At 51.1% G+C, this 18,988-nt stretch overlaps 1 protein-coding gene across 3 annotated transcripts in view; it reads left to right on the top strand.

The window, feature by feature from the left end:
• The window catches only part of Rnf220 (ring finger protein 220), a 213,575-nt gene that overhangs the window by 191,409 nt on the left and 3,178 nt on the right, over positions 1 to 18,988 (top strand). The window contains exons 1-8 of one of the 3 annotated variants that reach the window (XM_055618580.1): positions 3,969 to 4,222; positions 4,355 to 4,397; positions 7,458 to 7,579; positions 7,909 to 8,041; positions 15,580 to 15,676; positions 15,852 to 15,938; positions 16,043 to 16,098; positions 16,231 to 16,309. In XM_055618580.1, coding sequence (XP_055474555.1) covers positions 4,169 to 4,222; positions 4,355 to 4,397; positions 7,458 to 7,579; positions 7,909 to 8,041; positions 15,580 to 15,676; positions 15,852 to 15,938; positions 16,043 to 16,098; positions 16,231 to 16,309 — 671 coding nt within the window. In that variant the 5' untranslated portion in view covers positions 3,969 to 4,168. Of the gene's footprint in view, positions 1 to 3,968; positions 4,223 to 4,354; positions 4,398 to 7,457; positions 7,580 to 7,908; positions 8,042 to 15,579; positions 15,677 to 15,851; positions 15,939 to 16,042; positions 16,099 to 16,230; positions 16,310 to 18,988 lie in introns of those variants that run through there. The other 2 variants (XM_055618579.1, XM_055618578.1) reach the window with 2 other exon arrangements.

The following is an 18,988-nucleotide window of genomic DNA, read 5'->3' as shown; positions in this document are numbered from 1 at the left end:
AATATTTTCCTTTTTTTCTCTTAAAATTTTTAAATTATTATACATAGTATTTGGTTTCATGATGGCATTTCACATAAAATGTGTTCTGTAGCTCTTCCTCCCCTATCTTCTCCCTGTCCTCCTTACATGCCTTCCACCCCGTGCCCATGCCCCCTTTCTGCTCTCATGTCACACATGTCCTGTCGCCGTCTTCAGTTTCTCAACACTTCCTTTTCCCTTCTTGTTACTGGTTTTTAAACTATACATACACATGGACATATGCTAGGATCCACATGTAAGAAAGAACATGAAATGTTTTTCTGAGTCTGGGTTATTTTACTTAATCTAATACTCTATGGATTCACCCATTTGCCTGCAAAGTTCATGATTTCATTTTTCTTCACAAGCTGAATATAATTCCGTTGTGCAGGGCTGGGGAGACGGCTCACTGAGTAAAGAGTTTACTGTGTAAACACAAGGACCCGAGTTCAGATCCCTAGCACACTTAAGAAGATGGAGAGCACAGGCTTGTCCCCATAGCTCCAGGGCTGGGGGTAGAGGCAGGAGGGTTCCAAGGTCTTGCTTTTCAGCCAGCCATCAGAGATGAACTTTCAGGTCTGTGAGAGACCATCTCAAAAAATAAAGTGGAGCATTAGAAGACATACTCAACATTTTTAGCCTACACACACACACACATACACACACAATTCAATAGTGTATATATAGTACATTTTCAGTTTCCATTCTTTAAATTTCTTTAGGTTTATCTTTACGTGTAACGTGTTTTTGCTTTCATGTATGTTTGTGCACCATGTGAGTGCCTGGTGTCCTCAGAGGTCAGAGGAGAGAGTCAGATCCCCTGGAACTGGAGTTAAGGATGGTTGTGAGGCGCCATGTGGGTGCTGGGAACTGAACTTGGATCCTCTGTGAAAAACAATTCCTTTTAACTGCTGAGCCACACCCCGCCCCAGCCCTTCATTATCCATTCTTGTTGTCGGCCACCTAGGCTGGTTCTATTTCTTTGTTACTGTAAATGCAGCAATAAACATGGATGTGGAAGTGTCTCTGCAGTGGGACATAGAGTCCTGGTTGACCAGCCATTCCCTCACTGTGCTCCTCACTCAGAACTGGCCTCACACATGTTCAGTTATACTGTCCCTGGTTCCTGTCCTAGCCATATTACACCCCCCCCCCTTTCTCTGAGACAGAGGGACAATAGGGATTGAAGCCAGAATCTCACACATGCTAGGCAACCACTGTAGCAACTGAGCTACATTTCCAGCCCGCCTCTCACCTTGTGTTCTTAGCAGATGCTAGGACATGTCCCACTAAAACAGTGGCCAAAGCCGCAAGGCTTCTGGAAACCAGAATCTGGAAGTTTACACAGCATCATATCTGTCATTTTCTACTGGGTGAAGCAAGACCCAAAGTCAGCCCTTAATTAAGGGGTGAGGAAATGCTGTTCTGGAGAAAATCCGCAGAGAACAGTGACCACGTTTAATCTATCACAATGAACCTGACTAGCCTTGGAGTTTCTCCAAAGCAAAGACCTTGCCTTCCTTTGCTCAAACGTTGATCTGGTACCACTCCTGCCCAGCCCAGTGTCTTTGCCTTCACTGTGGCTGTGCTTAAATGTGATGAAAAGGGAATACATAAGTTTCTAAACACAATGAAACAAAAATCATAACAAGTCTCACAGAGGGAGAAATGACCGACCTGGATTTTAGAAAAGAAGTAGAAGTTCCCCTTGGTGAACAAGAAAGAAAAGATATTCTAGATAAAGGCAATGCTGTGTGCAAAGAGCACAATGGAATAATACGGGATGGTGGATTGAGGGACCCGTTACACTTCAGTTTCGTTGAAAAGGACTATGCGTGCAGAAGTAAAGCTATGCACTCCCTGGATGTGTTTTTGGAAAGTTGAAATTGGCAAGACATGAAACTGGAAACTCGCTGGGCATCTCCTGTTCTTTCTGTGCCATGCCAGGCAAATATGTTGGACTTTAAAATCAGTGGGCATTCCCAGCTACCCAGGAGGCTGAAACGGGACAAACTGCAAGCTGAAGCCAGCATGGGCTCAGGTTCAAGATTCAACTTATCTAGACCCTGTTTGAAATTAAAATAATAAGAGGTGACAGAGGTGTGGCTCAGCAGTAGAACACTTGCTTAGCATATTTGAGGTCTCGTTTTGGTTCAGTCCCCAACACTGGGGGACGGGGGGGGGGAATCAAATCACTGAACTGGGCCTGGTTTCTGGTTTGTACTCCTATTGACTTAACCCCTGCTGAGTGTCTAACCCGCTTCAACCATGACATCACTTTACCATCGTGGCAACTGTACAAGCTAGAATTCATGGTCTCCAGACTTTTCTAATAATATAACTCTTGAGAAACAAGTTAAAATTTGAAACAGAATCTCTATGTCCCTGTATCCTAGATTGTTTCTGTGTTAGTCAAGGTTTCCATTGTTGTAACATATCCGAGACGTGAACGGCTTATTTTGGCTTGTGATTTTAGCCTGTAATTGGCTGGCCTTGTTGCTTTGGGTGTGTGCTTGTGCAGAAGACTTCTCACCAGCCTTACCTCTTCCGGGTTCTACCACCTCCCGACAGAACTGAGACAGACATCAAGCCTTTAACATAAGGGCCTATAAGGGATAATTCTATATTCAAACCACAGCAATCCCCCAGCTCTTTATTGGCCCAGGGTTTGTCTCTGTTCTGCTGACACCTCCTTCATGCCAGACCTATGCTTGGTGACTAGACAGAGATGAGCTGCCCTCCAAGAAAAGAACATTTAAATAGTGAAAATACACGTGATCAGAAGAAAGCTAAGGAACTGAGAAAACTCAAGAGACAACAAACCTAGTAATGGGGTAGGAAATAAAAAAAAAAAAAATGGAGCCTTGCCAGAGTCCTGGCGGATGCACAGCAGTGAGCTGTGGCTACCACAGAGCGTGGGGCTGTCTGAACCAGAGCACAGGGTGTTCAGAAGATCTATAGGTAGCTTTGCAAAGCTGTCAGGGGTCCAAGGATGGAATAGGTGTGCTACAACAGGCTACTGAAATAGGCCACGAAGGGCAGGTGTGAGTCCAGCTGCAGACTCTGGTCAATCCCTGAAAGATTGAAAGAAGAAACACGTTAATTTTGCACAAAAGAAAGATCAGGTGTGGAGGATTAGTTTTTTAGGGGGAGGAACTGGAGATCTAGAGCTAATCTTAACTAAGTGCTGTGAAAGCAAGGCAGTCACTGAGGAAATCCTGAGGAGTTATCTTCCTACAGCTGGGAGACATGCTGGCCTCTGGGTTTGCCCAAATGGCTCATACCAACTTCAGCTCTGGAGTGGTCAGCACACCAATACAAATTTATACAAGCGAAAATGAGGAGAGAGATGGATGTAATCTTACAGAGGCAAAGCTTAAGGTTGTGTAGGAAAGACTAGAGGTACAGATAAGAAAAGTGCAGTATTTAAAGGTGGATATCCAAGATCCAGAAGATTCAGTGTGAGGGGAGTGGCATCAAGCGGTACTGAGAACCCAGGAGGATGGTGCCTGTTCTGGGTCGCTGGTGGCCTGATGGTCACGTGATGCCTATGGTAGCTTCAGGAATGGCCTGCAGGCGATAAAGTGTTGGCTATCCTGCGATGGGCTGGAGAGGAAATCTTCCTGTTGGGCACTGGTGGAGATATAGGCCTTGCAGATGACCTGGAATTCCTATGCCTTCTCCCCGGAAAAGCACTCTTGGAGGTGTTGCTCTAGGCCCGCGCGCTGAAAGCAGGAGCCCGAGCCGACCTCGGGGGCCGAAGGAGCGTGGCGTGGTGGGGAGCACCTGTGGGCCGCCCAGGCTGGGGCACGGAGTCCTTAGGGGCTGTGGGAGGGGCTGCAGGGGGCGGCCGCAGCAGGTAGTTAGTCCGTGGCAAGCCCGCAATTTCCTGGCCCGGGTCTGCCCGCCCCCCAACCCCGTGAACTTTCACCTCCAGCGCGTTACGACGACGGATCACGTGATCAGGGCCAACATGGCCGCCGCCGCTGCTGGGAGCTGAGGTGCCGCCGCCGCCGGGCAGCCGGGGGGAATCCGCCCGCATCGCCGCCCTCGCCGGCCGGGCTGCCGCGGGGCCCACAGCGCCGGAGGCTGGGGCTGGGGCGGCACTGCGCGGTGGCCGCGGGGTCCCGTTAGAGCACCCCCGGCGGCTATGCCGAGGGCCCGGAGCGGCCGGAGGACCAGGGGGGCCGGCGGGAGGGAGGAAGTAGGTTTGTTTACGGGCTGTTTGGGGCGGGGCGGACCTGGGTAAGGGTCGGGGCCTAGGGTAGGGGCCGGGATCCCAGGCCGCGTCTGACGCTCTGTTCTCTTTTTTCATCTGCCGGGGATTTTCTCCCAGACCTTCCTGCGAGTGCGAGCCAACCGGCAAACCCGATTGAATGGTGAGTCCGGTCCGGCCCCTCCCTCCGCCCCACCCCCGGCCTCCTCCCTCCTTCACTGCCCGCAGCTTCTGGCTTGCCTGGGTCTCTTCATCATCGGGCCAGCTGACTACTTGGCAGTCACAACGTCTGAGAGTGCAAACCAAGGCTGCCGCCCTCAGTTTCCCCGTCTGTCTAATGGAGGGTTGCAGTACTCAGCTCGTGCCCAAGCCTCTCTAAAGGCCTGAAAAGAACCCTGGGGGACAATAAGTGTCGGAGAATGAGGAACGAGCTACACAATTCCACTCGGGAGCTCAGCTTTGAGTTTGCAGACTGCTGGGACCTCACTATACAAGTCGGCAGGGCGCTGAGAATGTTTTTCTTCTAGTTTTTAATCAGTGCCCAGTAGTGTGAATGCAGCCTCTCTGCTGAGACTTGACAATGCAATGAGATCTGGAGTTCCCACGGCAACAGGAACTAACTCGTCCCAGGGCTCTTTGAGTTATCAGTCGGCCCACATTTCACAAAGGTGATCAGCGTGTGCTCGACAGCTCTTAGAGGCCTTTTCTGAAAGCAGGCCGTGTTTGCACTACCTGGCGGTCCCCCCTTTTGGATTCAAACCTCTGGAGCATTCCTGTTTGCTGAACACAATTGAATGGTCCCGCTTTTTTGTGCTGACTGAGGTGTGGTGTAAGTTGGGGTTCGCTGTAAAGGGCTTAGGGTCTCTGGGCCAGCTGGTGAGTAAGACCATGATCCCCAGCCCTTATCAGGTGATTGCCATCTCCAGGCTTAGCCCAGTGCGGGGGGGGGGGGGGGGGGGAGAAGAGCACTCACTGTGGACTAGCACCATTCTCACCACACCTGGGAGAGGAAAATACTACAGGTGTTTTATAAAGAAGGAAAGGGAGGCTGAAGGCCCGTTGGTTTGATATCACCGAGTTGGTGTAGCTGAGCTGTGATTAAAGTTTCCTTATTCCTAAAACCTTTGCTGCTGCAGCCATGTCAAATGTTTTGACTCAGAGGCAGCTTCAAGGACTGGACTAACCTCCCTACCACATTGTAGGAAGCTTGTTCAGGATTTACAGGAATGGCGAGGGTCTAGCCAAACCTGCCTTGCTTGCCTGGGAATTTCCAAGTGAAGCCTAGCCGGTCGGGATAGCCTTCTGGGGCTATAAGGATCCCTCTGCTGGCCTTAGGTGTCCTGGGCAAAGAGAACATCTGAAAGTATTGTGTTGAATCATTTCTTTATTCAGTAATAAGATCTTTTTGTCCTGTTTTGGTTTTGAGGTGAGGGTCCACCATGTAGCCCAGGCTAGCCTGGAACTTAGAATAATTTTTCCAACCTTAGCCTCCCAAGTTCTAGGATCCACAGGCATTGAGCTACAGTGCCCTCATTGAGTTCTGGATACCTTCAGGCTTGGTGAGCCTGTAGGCACACTACACCACACTGCATTTCCAAAGATTTGAAGGAGCCTTTGCCCAACACCTTTCTCATGTTCTGCTTGCTTTCTTTGTAGCTCTGCAGTATCAAGGCTGCTTAAGCCTAAAATTCCAAGCAAAGCAGGGATCTGGATCTATATGTACAGAAGGCCCAGAGTATAGTACATCTCTGTCGTGGAAACACAGAGAATTGAGAGATGATTAGACTGCCAACCTAGGTTCTGAAACTCCACATGCAGGTCTTACGGGCTGGTAAATTTCCCTTTGCCTTGGCTCCTTCTAGGGCCACTGTTCTGCAGTTAGAGAAACTACCTGCTTCAACAGGTGGGAGGCTGGCACCCTCATGGGGTAGTCTCACTGATAAGGCTTAGGTAGGAGGGCTCTTGGTATAAAGGAGCCTCCTAGGCTGTAGAGTGGGGCCTAGTTTCTTCTCTTGCCTTTGATACTTGTTGAGTGCTTAGGCATGTTCCTTGGTAAGGTGTCTTTACCTGTGAAGATGTGGGAAGACAACCTTTGCTTCAACATGCAGCTAGAAATGAACCTCTTTCTATGAGGTCCATACAGTAGACACTCTTAACTTGTAACATGCTAACTCACCTTTGTGTCCCTGCCCTGACTGTATTCATGCATATCCCGTCAGGGTCAGCCTATCTAAGAAAGTTCTTCCTGGCCCTTCCGCAGAAAACCTTTCCTTCCTTGACCAGCTCCCTAACCCTTTTGCCATCACTCTGGTATCAAAAGTGGCCATCACTTATCCCACTCTTGAATTCTGGGAGGGGCAAAAGAGAAAGAGCCTCTTGTTTGACCCCTTCTTGCTTCAGTGACAGGAGGACTGCAGAGAAGGATTAGTGAGCTAATTAGAAATGATTGCATCTCTCAGCATTAATTAGCAGTGCTGTGGGCTTGCAGTGTGCACTTTGGAACTGAGCCCCCTTTGGGACAGCATGGCAAGCAGGCCTCTGCCCCTGGGGCCTGCCAGCCCTCTCTACTGATTAGAGGTGATGGAACAGGTTTGGGTAAGCACTGTAAGGCCTGCCCTCTCCAAGTACCCTAGGTCCACTGACCTGGCTGCCCAAAATGTAACCCAGATGCTGTGTGCTTTTACAACTGGGCCTCAGTCTCTTTCCTATAAAATGATATCAGAGGAGATACCGGAGATACTGCTCTTGGCATGATCTTAGGTATGCTAGGTGCCATACTTTGGGGCACCTGGCCCTGGAACAAAGGAAGTTTCTAAAGGGTGAGTAAATAGTAAATCAAATTAAGCCTTAAAATAGCCTGGGATTCTAACCAAGAAAGTGTTCTTTAGGGTTGTATTTCCAAACACCAATGAGTAAGTCTTTGGTCTTTGGGGAACATGCCTATCATAGGGCATATCTCCGCCTACTGGATTCATTGAGCACTGCACCTAGGGGAGGGTGGTTGCCCTTGAGGAATCTGTGGCCCAAGAATAGATACTTCCTGGCCCACCAAGCCTGGGCTCCTGAGGAGCAGGAGGCACTGAAGAATGAGAGCAACAGCAGGCGCTGAGTAAGAGGGGTAATGGCTGGCAGCAGGACAGAATATGTCAGATGGTACACTGAACTAGAGAATTACAGTGACCAGCAGCTTATTTCGTGCTTTATTTTCTGTTTCTAAATGCAGCTCGGATTGGGAAAATGAAACGGAGGAAGCAAGATGAAGGGCAGGTATGTCCCCTGTGCAACCGCCCCCTGGCAGGATCGGAGCAGGAGATGAGTAGGCATGTGGAGCATTGCCTGTCTAAGGTAGAGGGGCTGTGGCCGCCCACCTCCTTTCCTCCTCCCTTCCTTGACACTTGCTGCTGACTGCTTCTAATCTCTGGGCTCTTGGGGTCTCCCTGTGCTCTCAGCAGCTTCTTCTCTGCTCTTTGCTTCCATTTCCACTCATTCCCTGATTGGGCTCCCGTGGAAAATTTTGGGGAAGAGGCCCAGGTCTTTGATTCCCATATTGGTTGTATTTCAAGGGAGCCCATTTGGCATCCCCAAGCAGGGGCTAGGGCTGTGCCTTCCTTGCAGGCTTCGGGAGCAGGTGAGCATGGCCTGGGCTCTGCATGATCTTGCTCTGCTCTTCACAGAGGGAAGGCTCCTGCATGGCTGAGGATGACGCCGTGGACATCGAGCATGACAACAGCAACCGCTTCGAGGAGTATGAATGGTGTGGGCAGAAGCGGATACGGGCCACCACGCTCCTGGAAGGTGGCTTCCGAGGTATAAAGCAGCTGGACTTGGGCAGTGGCACTATGGTGACCAGGTTACTGCTGGTAGCTGGTCATCGTTTCCACCACGTGGAAATTGCTGCTGGTGGGGCTTTGTGACCGTGCTGCCTGCCTGTGATGTGCATATTAAAGTGGATGTATTTGGGTGGGGAAATGGAATTGTGAGGCTGCAAGCTAGCAATGACAAGGGGGGCTCTCAGCCTCGGGTGATGCATTGAAGGTGACAGCCAAGCCGCGTTAGCACCTGCATAAAATATTAAAGGGACGGTTATGCATTTATCACTCCATCCCTCTTAAGGCTGATAAATGAGAATCCAGCAACCTGCTGTACACCTCCAGCACTCGGGGCCCTCAGGGCTTCTAGGCAAACACATTGGATTTTCCTCCTCCTCCTCAGCTCTATGTCAGGGAAATCAGTTACAGAGGAGAGAGTGAGTTATGGCAAAATTTGACCTCCCATGAGCTTCATTGGTGAATCTAATTTTAGCTCTGATCCCATCTCTTCTCCCAGGGCGCCCTCTGCCCTGAAGCAAGAGGGGTCTGGGCTCAGCTGCTCCCTGCTTCACTTGGGCTCCCCCGAGTTGCTGCATAAGAGTCTGCAGGACCCTCCTCATCTGTGCTGCCTTCCTAGTTCCTGAGACAAGGGTTGGCCCCCTAGATGAGACAGAAGAATTGGTTGGGTGCCCAGGGTCAGTGTCCTCTTGTCAAACTCTCCTGCCATGGGCAAGGGAGAGAGGTAGCTGCTTCTTGGCTTCTGGCTCTTTGCTCTGTCTGTGTGGAGGCACAGCTGGCACTACAGCATGTGGTCATTAAGGAGCCAGGCTGCATCCCATCTGCCTCCTGTTCCTGGCAGCACCCTTGGGAGTGCCACAGAGTGTGTCCCCTGGGAACCTCACAGCAGTCTTGGAGAGTCTTTGCCTCCTTAGAGCCACAACACCTGGGCTCATGCTGAGATCAGGTCCCTTCAGTGCCATCCAGTGCAGATGGGTCTTTGTGCCTCTGGGCTTCTTTCATGTTGCCCACCAGTCTGAAGACAAGCCAGAGTGTAAACCAGGTGTTTCCCCCTGAGCCGGAGAGCCTTAATTGTCATTGCACAGAGCAGTTCTGTGATGGGGCTCTAGCAGGTCTGAAGCCTTGCAAGAATGAACAGTAGAGCCTGTCAGCCTAGGACCTAGGCGCCGGGGTGTGTGTTACAAGTGTTGAAGGCAGTCCTTGCTGAGTCAGTTCTGGAAGGCTGTTCTGGATTAGCTCTGCTCTCAGCTGCAGCTATACACACCAGTTGCAGTAGCAGTTGCTTAGGTTTCTTGGCACGGAAAGGGACCTGATAGCCCTTGGGCACTCCTGGAGTGCCTGGATGGGTCAAGCTGCACGGGGCCTGCTGCTGCAGGGAAGTGTTTCTGCAATGGGATGCACCAGCAGATGGGTGTGAGAAGCTCTTAGGCCTCGGGTGGGTATCATTTTTCCGGGTGTGTTTACACTGTGAGGTTGTTCCTTTCAAGAATTCCTGAGGAGAGTTCAAAGAGGGCTTTTCTTTGAGCGATTTGGAGAGCGAGAATAAGAGTGAGACTTGAAGAGGGAATGGGGCCGGAGGTGCCTTTATCTGCAGAGAATTGCTCCAGCTTTCCTGATAGAAGCGGCTGCCGCCTCTTAAACAGCTTAGTGCAGTCAAAAGACAGGCTGACTTGAAAGGCTGTTTTACAGCGAGATCAGCAGGGGCCACGATGCAGAGTGGAGCGATGGAGGCTGAGCCTCCTCAGTGGGAGGGGGCTATCAAAGAGAGGCCCTGGCTGATCCTGACTGCCTCTGCCCCTGAAACCCATCTGCAAAAGCTGGCCATCTGTCAGCCTACCCTCCTTGGCCAGGGCCAATAGACCCAACTCTTGGGGGGTTGGGTGTGGCCCTGCCAGGCTGCTGGTGTCGGTGCAGTGCATTGATCGCCCGCCGGGCGGGCCAGGCCGCAAGCTGGGCAGCTCCTGCTTAATGTGATTGAAAGGCAGTTAAAATGGCGGTGACCTTTTCAGGAGGAATTAGATTGCCTGCCAAGACCGGTTAGAGGGAGTGATAACGCCAGCTGAAGAAGCTGCCCAGCCGACTTCAGAGAGAGAGGGAGGCAGAGGCAGGATGAGCAGGCAAGTAGTGAGGCCTATTTAAGCTGAACTGTACGTGCTGACAGAACAGAGATTGCTGTCCTTGTTAGATATGAAAGAATTGAAGAACTGTGATAAGTCCCTGTATCCCTTCTTGCCCCTGTCCCTCCTCCCAGACTAGGGTCCCTCGACAAAGCTTCCTACCTGGGTCAGATCAGCTGCCTTGAGTGTAATCTACTGTGGGAGGCAGTGGTCAAGCAAGAATCTTGGTGAAGACACTTGGCTTAGAAGAACAGGCTGTGCGCATGGGAGCTTAGGATAAATGACAAGGAGGTTCAGATGTCTCGGTCCTGAGAATGCTTGGAATTAATGTCTCAGGACAAAAGGAAGAAAGCATCAAGGAACGTCCATCTACAAATAGATTGATATTTTATTTATGTAGAGACAAGGTCTCACTGTGTAGCCCCAGCTGGCCTGGAACTCACGGTGTAGACCACACTGCCCTTAGACTCAACAGAGCTTCGCCTGCCTCTGCCTCCCAATACAGACAGATTAAGAAATAAAAACAAATACACAACACAAAACAAAACTGAGGAAATACATAAAGGCTTCTAGAGAGTAATTTATCTGCTACGTAAGTCAGGGAGCACTCTTTGGGCTGTGCACCTCAGCTGCTGGTTTCTCACAGAAAACTTGAGGTCTAACTGCTGGTGGAATACCCAAGGCCCAGTGCTTCACCTAAAGATAGCCAACAGTCAGGGTGAAAATGCCTTTCTGAGGTACTCTGCCAAACGGAGGCAGGGCAATTGTTGCCACGCTAGAGAAACAGTCCACAAGGGAAGCACCCTTAGGAGAAACTTTACTGTGGCCTCTGTAGTCAAGGAGACGTGACCAGTGAGCCAGGGCTCGCTTTTCCTCTCATTCCTACCTCCTCTGTGTCTTGGAAAGAGGTGTGGGTGCTGGGCTGTTAAGCCCTCCCTTGTACTGATGGCCAGTGATAATTCAGTTGCCTGAATTTGGGAAACCAGAACTTGGTACATCCAGAGGGGACAGTCTGGACAAAGGGCGTGGGAAAGATTGGTTTTAAATAAGGTAGCTCTGATGTGGCAAGAGTGGCGAGAAGAGGTATTTGCCAGGAAGTGGTCATGCTCATGGAGTGGGAAGTTTCTGTCTGCACCTTTGTCTTTGCGCACTGGCTGGAGCCTTGAAGGAATGCAGCACAAAGACCCCGTTAGACAGGTAGAGTGTTGTGGATACAGTGGTGCACTTTTTTAGTCCCCACATTCCTGAGACAGAGGCAGGCGGGTGTCTAAGTTTGAGGCCAGCTTGGTCTGCATAGTGAGTTCCAGACCAGCGAGAGCTGCCTAGTCTGTATGTGTGTGATGGGGGAGGGCGGGTGAGTAGGCAGAGGGAGGGTGCTACGACAGTGGTTATGGAGGGCTACTGCCCTGCCAGACCGGCCTAAGGTTCTGTCTTTCCTGGGTTTCTGTTCTTTATTTAAGCTGCTTCTAAGTAGCCTGCAGTTAAAAGAATCCTGAGAGAACAGGTCGAGGCAACTTTAGTGCAGCTCTTTCAAATAACTGTTGATAAAACTTAGTCAACAGATTATGAGGCAAGAGTGTGAAAGTTGTTAATCTACCAGCATGGACCAAGATGGGAGCTCCAGTTGCTAAAATAATGTCCCTGATTGTCACTGTGTTCTTTAGTCTTGTTGGTGACACATGTTGGAACAGTCTACCACTGGAAACAGGTTTGGAACAGAAGGTAGGGGTGCTGCCTTCTAACTCTCCATGTTCAGTTACGATGGCTGCCTGTTGGGAGGGGTGTGGCTAGGAGCAAGGCTTCTGTCCCCTGTGGCAGTGGACAGGATTTAATCACCTTTTGGAACACAATTGTTAGGCTGGAACAGAGGGAGTGCAGGCAGAAAGAGCAAGTATCAATGGTTTAAACGGCGTCTGCCTCTGTGTGACTCTCCTGACGTGAGGCAGTGAAACGCGTTATCGAGAAGGCCCGGAAAGTGGCTAAGTGCGTTTGACACACGCCAACTCCCTGCCTCCACACTGGATAATTGCATTGTCAACTGTTCAGCGAGGTGGCAGGTGACACTGCAGGCCGATTGATTGTCCCGCATCGCAGCTCCCCAGACTGTCAGCTCCCCAATCGATGGCGTTTACACAAGACACCGTAACTGCATCTGTAACTAATTCCAGTGTAAAACTCCCCGGAAGCTGCTGCCCCTGCCCTCCCTGTAGGCGAGCACTGGGCTCTAGGAGGCCCCAAGACTTGACTCTGCCCAGGCTCTGGTTTGGTTGGGAGCAGCAGGTGAGGGAATCAATGGTTCTTTTTCTGTGGTTTCAGGTTCCAGGATGTTACAGCCCCCAGTAAACGGGCATCTCCAGTTTCCCAATCGATCATTTGATCAATTGATTAAATTAACAGTGATTTCCCTCCCCCCTCAGTGGCCCAGGAAGAAATGAGTTTATGGGAGAAAGGTCATTTTCATAAAATTTAGACTTACATATCATTTCGGCACTTAACCCTCTCCTACTCCTTTGTAGGCATCCACTCAAGGGAAGGGAACTCTGTTGGGCACTGTTGGCCATCCACTTAGTTTGCTAGCCATTTTGTCCTTTTCATCTGAAGCAGAACCACAGCAGAGGAGCCTCCCTGGTGACCGGGAACTGTCAGAATCATCTTGGAGGTCCTAGGGACCAAGTTGTTCCCGGCACAGCAGCAGCAGGAGCAGCAGCTTGCCTGCTCTTCCCAGAGCTAAGGGAAGAGGGGCCAAAGACTTGGAAAGGAGCTCTGTGCCATCTTGCCTCTGAGTACTGGCTTGGGATATTCCAAGCAGCTGAGAACATAAAATGACTGTGGAGCCTTCCTCTCCAAGGCTGGGGGGGGGGGGGGGGGGGCGGGGGGGGGGGGGGGGGGCAAGCTGGCAGGGGTGCTTTCTGCATAAAACGGCTTTATGGCCGTTTCTTTTTATTATGATTCTGCCAGAAGTCAGCAAGTGACATTTCATTAAGAAAATAAAGTTTAATGTGCTGGGAAGGGAGGTTGGAGCATGTTGGGGTGAGTACCAGAGTGAAATTGGTGGCGGCAGCCTTCTTGGAACACCTGTAGGTATAGAGAGAGGTTCTTCACATCTGTCTCAGCGTGGGGGCTGGGATGAGTGTCAGAGTAGAAGATTGCTCAGGTCAGAGGCAGGAAGGCCTTTTCTTAGCTAGCAAGATAGATCATGTCCACCTTCTTTGCTCACCGGTCAGAATAAGGGAAGATTGCTGCTAAACTGGGCAAGATTTTTGGTAGGTTTCTCTGGGCAGTAACCAACTAGGCCTGGCCTTCCTTCTGGCATGGAGTCCATAAGATACGAGTGGTAGAGCCAGTATTCAGCCAGTACTGCTGAGGTGGGTGGTGTGCATGACGCTGGGAGTGAGACGTTGGCAGTCTGCTGAACAGATTGGTCCAGCGAACATGATCGAAGAGTTGGGATGGACATCAAGGAAGGGACAGGTATGTATAAGCACTCAGATCACCTGGAGGATGGGGGACCAGATCTTGAAACTTCATACCAGGCCACACTGGGTGACCGCCAAAAGGTTGAAAGAATATAGAAGGTGAAAGGTCATTTCTGTCAGCAAGAAGAAAGTACTTCAGGCTAGGCTGTGAAACAGCCTATGAAATAGTGAGGCTTCCTGGCAGCTTTCGTTTCTCTGTTCAGCCAAGGGAGCTACATTGGTCTCAGAGGTGGTACTAAAGCTCGCTTTCATTTTCTCCGCCCATAAGGCAGGACTAGGCTAGGCTGAGCAGGGAATGTGAGGCCGTCACTGAACTTGGAAGCTGAGGCTGGCAGGGTTTGGCGGGGCTTGTGGGGTACGGGCTGTAAATGAACCTGATAGCTACATTCTGATTGATGGCGGAGTTTGTCTCCCAAACTGTCAGAGGGTTTATAGAGGTGCCACTCACCCTCGGGGTGGGAATTGCTTGTCAGGACACCTGGCTGTGAATAGGAGACAGAGCTGTAACTCGGTGTTTTCTCAGCTTAATGGCTCTGCTGCTGACCTGCCTGCTGCCTCAAGTGTATCAGTCCCTCTGGGTAGGTGCCAAATGAGGACTGTCAGGAAGGTAGGGCCTAGGCACTGGCTAGCCTCAGAGGTGGACATATGGAATGAACCTCAGCATAGACTGAAGGGTGAAAGGGGTGAGTCAGGGAAAAGGTGCTGCCTGAAAGCACATCCTGATAAAGTAACCTGATGAGGGCGAGTGGATAGCTATGTGTACAGCACCACAAGCGGTCTCTGTGTCTGCGTACATAGGCGTTCTGGAGGGAGGGCTGAGGCTGGGGCCTGGACTTGGGCGTGCAGTGGAGAGCTTTCAGTGGTTGGTCATGGAGCAGGAGAAAGAGTTGGACTGTGTTGAGAGGACTGAGGCAGGAAGCAGACATTTCTGAGATTGCAGAGTAGGCAGAGCTCTGTGTTTCCTCTTTGATACAAAAGATTCCTCTTCAGAATCTTGAGGGCAGAGTCCTTCATTTTCCTTTGTCCCTGGCAGAGCTGCTGACCTGGCTAGTAAGATGTCACTTGAGACCAACAAGGACAAAGATGTGGGGACAGCTCTTTCGCCTCTGACCTTGGCCTGTCAGGAAATGTGGTTCTGGGGTCAGAGGCTACCTGGCATATGAAGTGGGCTTGCTGAAGTCTTGGTAGCTCACCCTTCACACTAGCTAAGAGTCTGCCTTTGGGTGGGACAAATGCCCTCTGGAACTCAGCAGCCTGTCTGGCCTGGCCTCCCTGCCCCGGCTAGTTGCCGTCGTGACTGCTCTGAGGCAGGTGTGCATGCCCACCCTCCTCGTCTGTCCCCTTCTAATCCCTTTCTGACTACACTTGTCCAGGAATCTGGGCTGTGTGAGGTGCAGATGAATAATTAATGTCAGGCTTCAGACACCAAATATTTGAACAGCTGCCTGGTGTTTTTGCTGGCAAAGGACCTGGTGGCCCAAATCAGAATGTTGGCTGGGGGTCCTACTCTGTGGCTCTGATTGGCCTTAAGCAGCCTTTTCTCCTCTCTGATGGGTCAAGCTGGACAGTGAGATGGGGAGGCGCAGGTGATAGCTGGGAGTGACCGTTGTGACCTGAGTGTCTCTACCCCCTTTCTGCTCTTCCTGAAACTGGAAGACAGGTGTATAGGAGGCCTGTCACAGTGTCCTCTAAAGACCTGACATAGTGTGTGAACGTGCCAGTTTAGAAGCAGAGACAACCTGGAGCTGCATGAGTATGTTTAAAGGTTAGAGAGGGATACAGAGAAAGGGGACAGAAGTACCTGAATGTCTGCTTGTATGTATTTCTGTCTAGTCTTGAACCTAATTGCTACCTGGGAGCAGCAGAAAGGGCACCCTTGGCCTAGTTCTTGGCCTCTGGCCCTTCTTACACTCTGCTTCCCACAGGCTCCGGCTTCGTCATGTGCAGTGGCAAAGAGAACCCAGACAGTGATGCTGACCTGGATGTGGATGGGGATGACACTCTGGAGTATGGGAAACCACAGTATCCTTGGGCAAAGTGGGACAGACCAACAATAGCAAAAGTAGCTGGTGCCTCTAAAACGTAATCGTACTCCTGGAGCCAGTCTCAACTTTGGGGGTCAGGGGTGCTCCACAGGATTCAGAGCCCTTTTGTCCTACTGCAACCTTGGATCTATTGTCCTTGACCATCATGCCAGATACACGGAGGCCGATGTCATCCCTTGCACAGGAGAAGAGCCTGGTGAAGCCAAGGAGAGAGAGGCACTCCGGGGCGCAGTCCTAAAGCAAGTGTGGGCAGAGGCGTGGGCATCCTCTGGAGGGATCCCTGGAGGCAGGGCTCAGCTGTCCTGCAGGCCTCACTTAGCTTTTTCTCCTTCCTTTCCTCTAGTGGCGGCCCCCCAAGCACCCGCATCACACCTGAGTTCTCCAAATGGGCCAGTGATGGTAAGTCCTGACCCAGATTTAGTAGGATTGAAGTTGGGAGAGGACATCTTTCGATGGTGCTGACTGTCTCAGTCCCAAGCACTCGACTGTGCTGCTCACCTAGCCAGAGTATGAACTTTTGTGTCCCTGCAGAGATGCCATCCACCAGCAATGGTGAAAGCAGCAAGCAGGAGGCCATGCAGAAGACCTGCAAGAACAGCGACATTGAGAAGTAAGTATGGTTGGCTGGGAAAGGGGCCCTTTGCGAACAGGAAGGCCTGCTGCCAGGACTCCAGGCCCTCTGAGTACAGCTCAGTCGTGCTGCCCTGGGCACACAGCCGGCTGTGGAGCCCAGCTGGTGCTAAGCGTGACTCTGTGAATTGATCACTGAGCCATGGCCCTGGGAGCCTTGGTGGAGAGGAGCAGTCCTTCCTGCCCGCTGCAGCTGCCCCCGCCGTGGAAGGTGATGTATGGCCGCCCAGCCCAGCCAGTGCACTTGATTCATCTCCAGTTTCTGTTTCTTAATCGGGAGCTAAATTGGTTTCATTTTTCTTGTCCCGGGTGGCGCTTGCAGCAGGTTTTAGTCAGGAACATTGGGGCTCATCACTTCCAGTAGGAATTTTTGGCCAGGGTTCTCCAGCAGAGGAAAAGGAGATCCGTTGTTATTTTACCCAGGGCGGCTGGACAGCGCCACAGGATTTGAGATCAGCCGGCCATCCTGCTACCTTTCCAGAAGCCTGAGAAAGACCAGTGCTGGCCCCAGGAGCTGCAGTTGTCCAGTCTGGGCTGCCTGGAATGGCTGCCATTGGCCATTGATTCTTTCTCTGAACCTACCCCTCCCTCCAGCTGGAGGATGGGTTGCCTGGGGTTAAAAGGTAGCCTCTTCATTCTAGGGCCAGTGTTCCATCTTGCCTCCTGCCAGAAGAGTGGCTTGCAGGCCAGTGCAGGGCTGGGTCGGTGGCCTGGGTCACCTCCCATTTGTTTCCCTCCATTTTGTGTTGTCATAAATTCATTCCAGCCCGTTGTGCTTGATCAGTTTATCTCGGCCGGGGCCGCAAGTGCTGCTGGCATGATGTATGGGCCGCAGCGCAGGGCCCGGCTGCCCATGAATCACCGCAGCTGCTCCGTGTCATCGCCGGAGCGGGCCATACGGATTCGGTGCAACCAGCTTGGGGGGGGGGGGGTGACGTATGGATGTTTATTTAATAATTCTCTTCTACTCCAGCTGAGCGGGGCGGGCGGGGCTGTAAGGGGCGCCCACCCTCGTCTGGAGGGGCTGCTCATAAATCAGAAAGACAAGATCATTAATCAAGGATGCTGCCCGAGGGGGAGGCAGGGGCCAGAGGCAGTGGCCATCCATGAAGGTGCTACCCACCCAAGGCTGGGGGAAGCCAGCATTTCTCTCCCACCTGTGTGAGCACAGGCTCCGGTGGATGGGGCACTCTAGGGCAAGGTAGGACTGCAGCTGCTAGACAGGTCTCCATTGGGTCTAGATCCACCGGGACTGATGCTCTTCAGTCCCCGTGACGTCCTAGTTCCATCTTATACTCAGGGAAGGGGAAGAGAAGGGGGCCGGCGCTTCCTCTAGGAATCTGCCCTAAAGGGACTCAGAAAAAGCTGTCATGCCAGCCTCGGTCCTGCACCAATCAAATTAGAGATGCTGTTTGTACTAAGCAGTTCATTCTGGAGCTGTCTTCCAGCCCTCTGTGGCTTTGTAGTTCTTGGGGCTAACCTTAGAATGTGGTCCTTAGAGAGAAAGGTAGGAGAGCATGGCTCCCTATCCATGTTGAAAATTTACCAACATTCCACACAGGGATGGTACCTATAGCATTGAGCAAAGTGCCAAAGAAGAAGCTAATGAAGAAGAGGACAGTGAAGGCTTCCCAGAGTCTTGAGATTGAGCAAGGAGGTTCAGGGAACCTGCCAGCACTAAAAGGAGCTGGCCCAAGCCTTCCCAGTGTCCCTGGAGAAGTGGGTAGATAGTTATGGGCCCATCATGTACACCCTCTAGGGAGTCACATTGTGGATTGCTGCTGGTGTCCTTAAAAAAAAATAGACGTTGAAATTTGTTGTCCATTAAATGTTAGTACTGCCAGCTGGGCATGGGAATACACTCCTGTAATCACTGCACTCCCGAGGCTGAGAAAGGGCTATGGGTTTGAGGGTAACCCAAACTGCATATGCAGGTAAGGTTAGCCTGAGATGTGTAGAGACATCATCTCAAAAACCTAAAATGAACATGTCCCCATGACCTTCCTTATAGTGCCTTCTGACTGCTGTGTCCAGTAGTCGGACCACCTGTAAGTTCTGCAGCTTTGTCCTCCACACGAACAGCCTCCTTCAGAACACTGCATCCCCACACCATTACAGTGTGCCTCCACTGAAGCCTCCCTGCCTCCGTGCAGTCCTGAGGGAATGCATCTTTTAACCCTCCCCTCTTTTGTCATATCTCACTACTACCCCAGGCGCTCATAACCAGTTCCTGCTGCTGGCTGGAGCAGTCTCCTTTCTCACTTTGTGCCTGCTTGACTTCCAGCCTGCATGGGCTCATGGGATGCTTAGCTTTTGTCACTACTATTCCTTGGCCTAGAGACTCCTCCTGAAAGCAGTATGGACTGGGTCTGTCACAATCTGACATCTTCACATGTAAAATGAGCATTTTCTCACAGGGGTTTTATGAGGCATAAATATCAGTTCCTGGGTAAAAATCCCGGGCAGCTAATAGGTACTTAATAAATTTTAGCTGTTTTGTTTAGTATTGTTACTCTCTAAGGCACATTCCCAATACCATTGTTTATTCTACTCCAGGAAGCATTTCTCTCCTGAGAGTGCTGTTGCTTTTCAGAGGGGTGGGAGGGATCTTTGAGATTATCCTAACTATTCCTTGTTTTTCGATGCTGCTGGTTTTGTT

Source organism: Psammomys obesus, unplaced genomic scaffold (genome assembly GCF_907164565.1).
Source record: "Psammomys obesus unplaced genomic scaffold, mPsaObe1.curated_primary_1811, whole genome shotgun sequence".
Lineage (NCBI taxonomy): Eukaryota > Metazoa > Chordata > Mammalia > Rodentia > Muridae > Psammomys > Psammomys obesus.
This window is presented reverse-complemented; position numbering and strand designations above follow the sequence as displayed.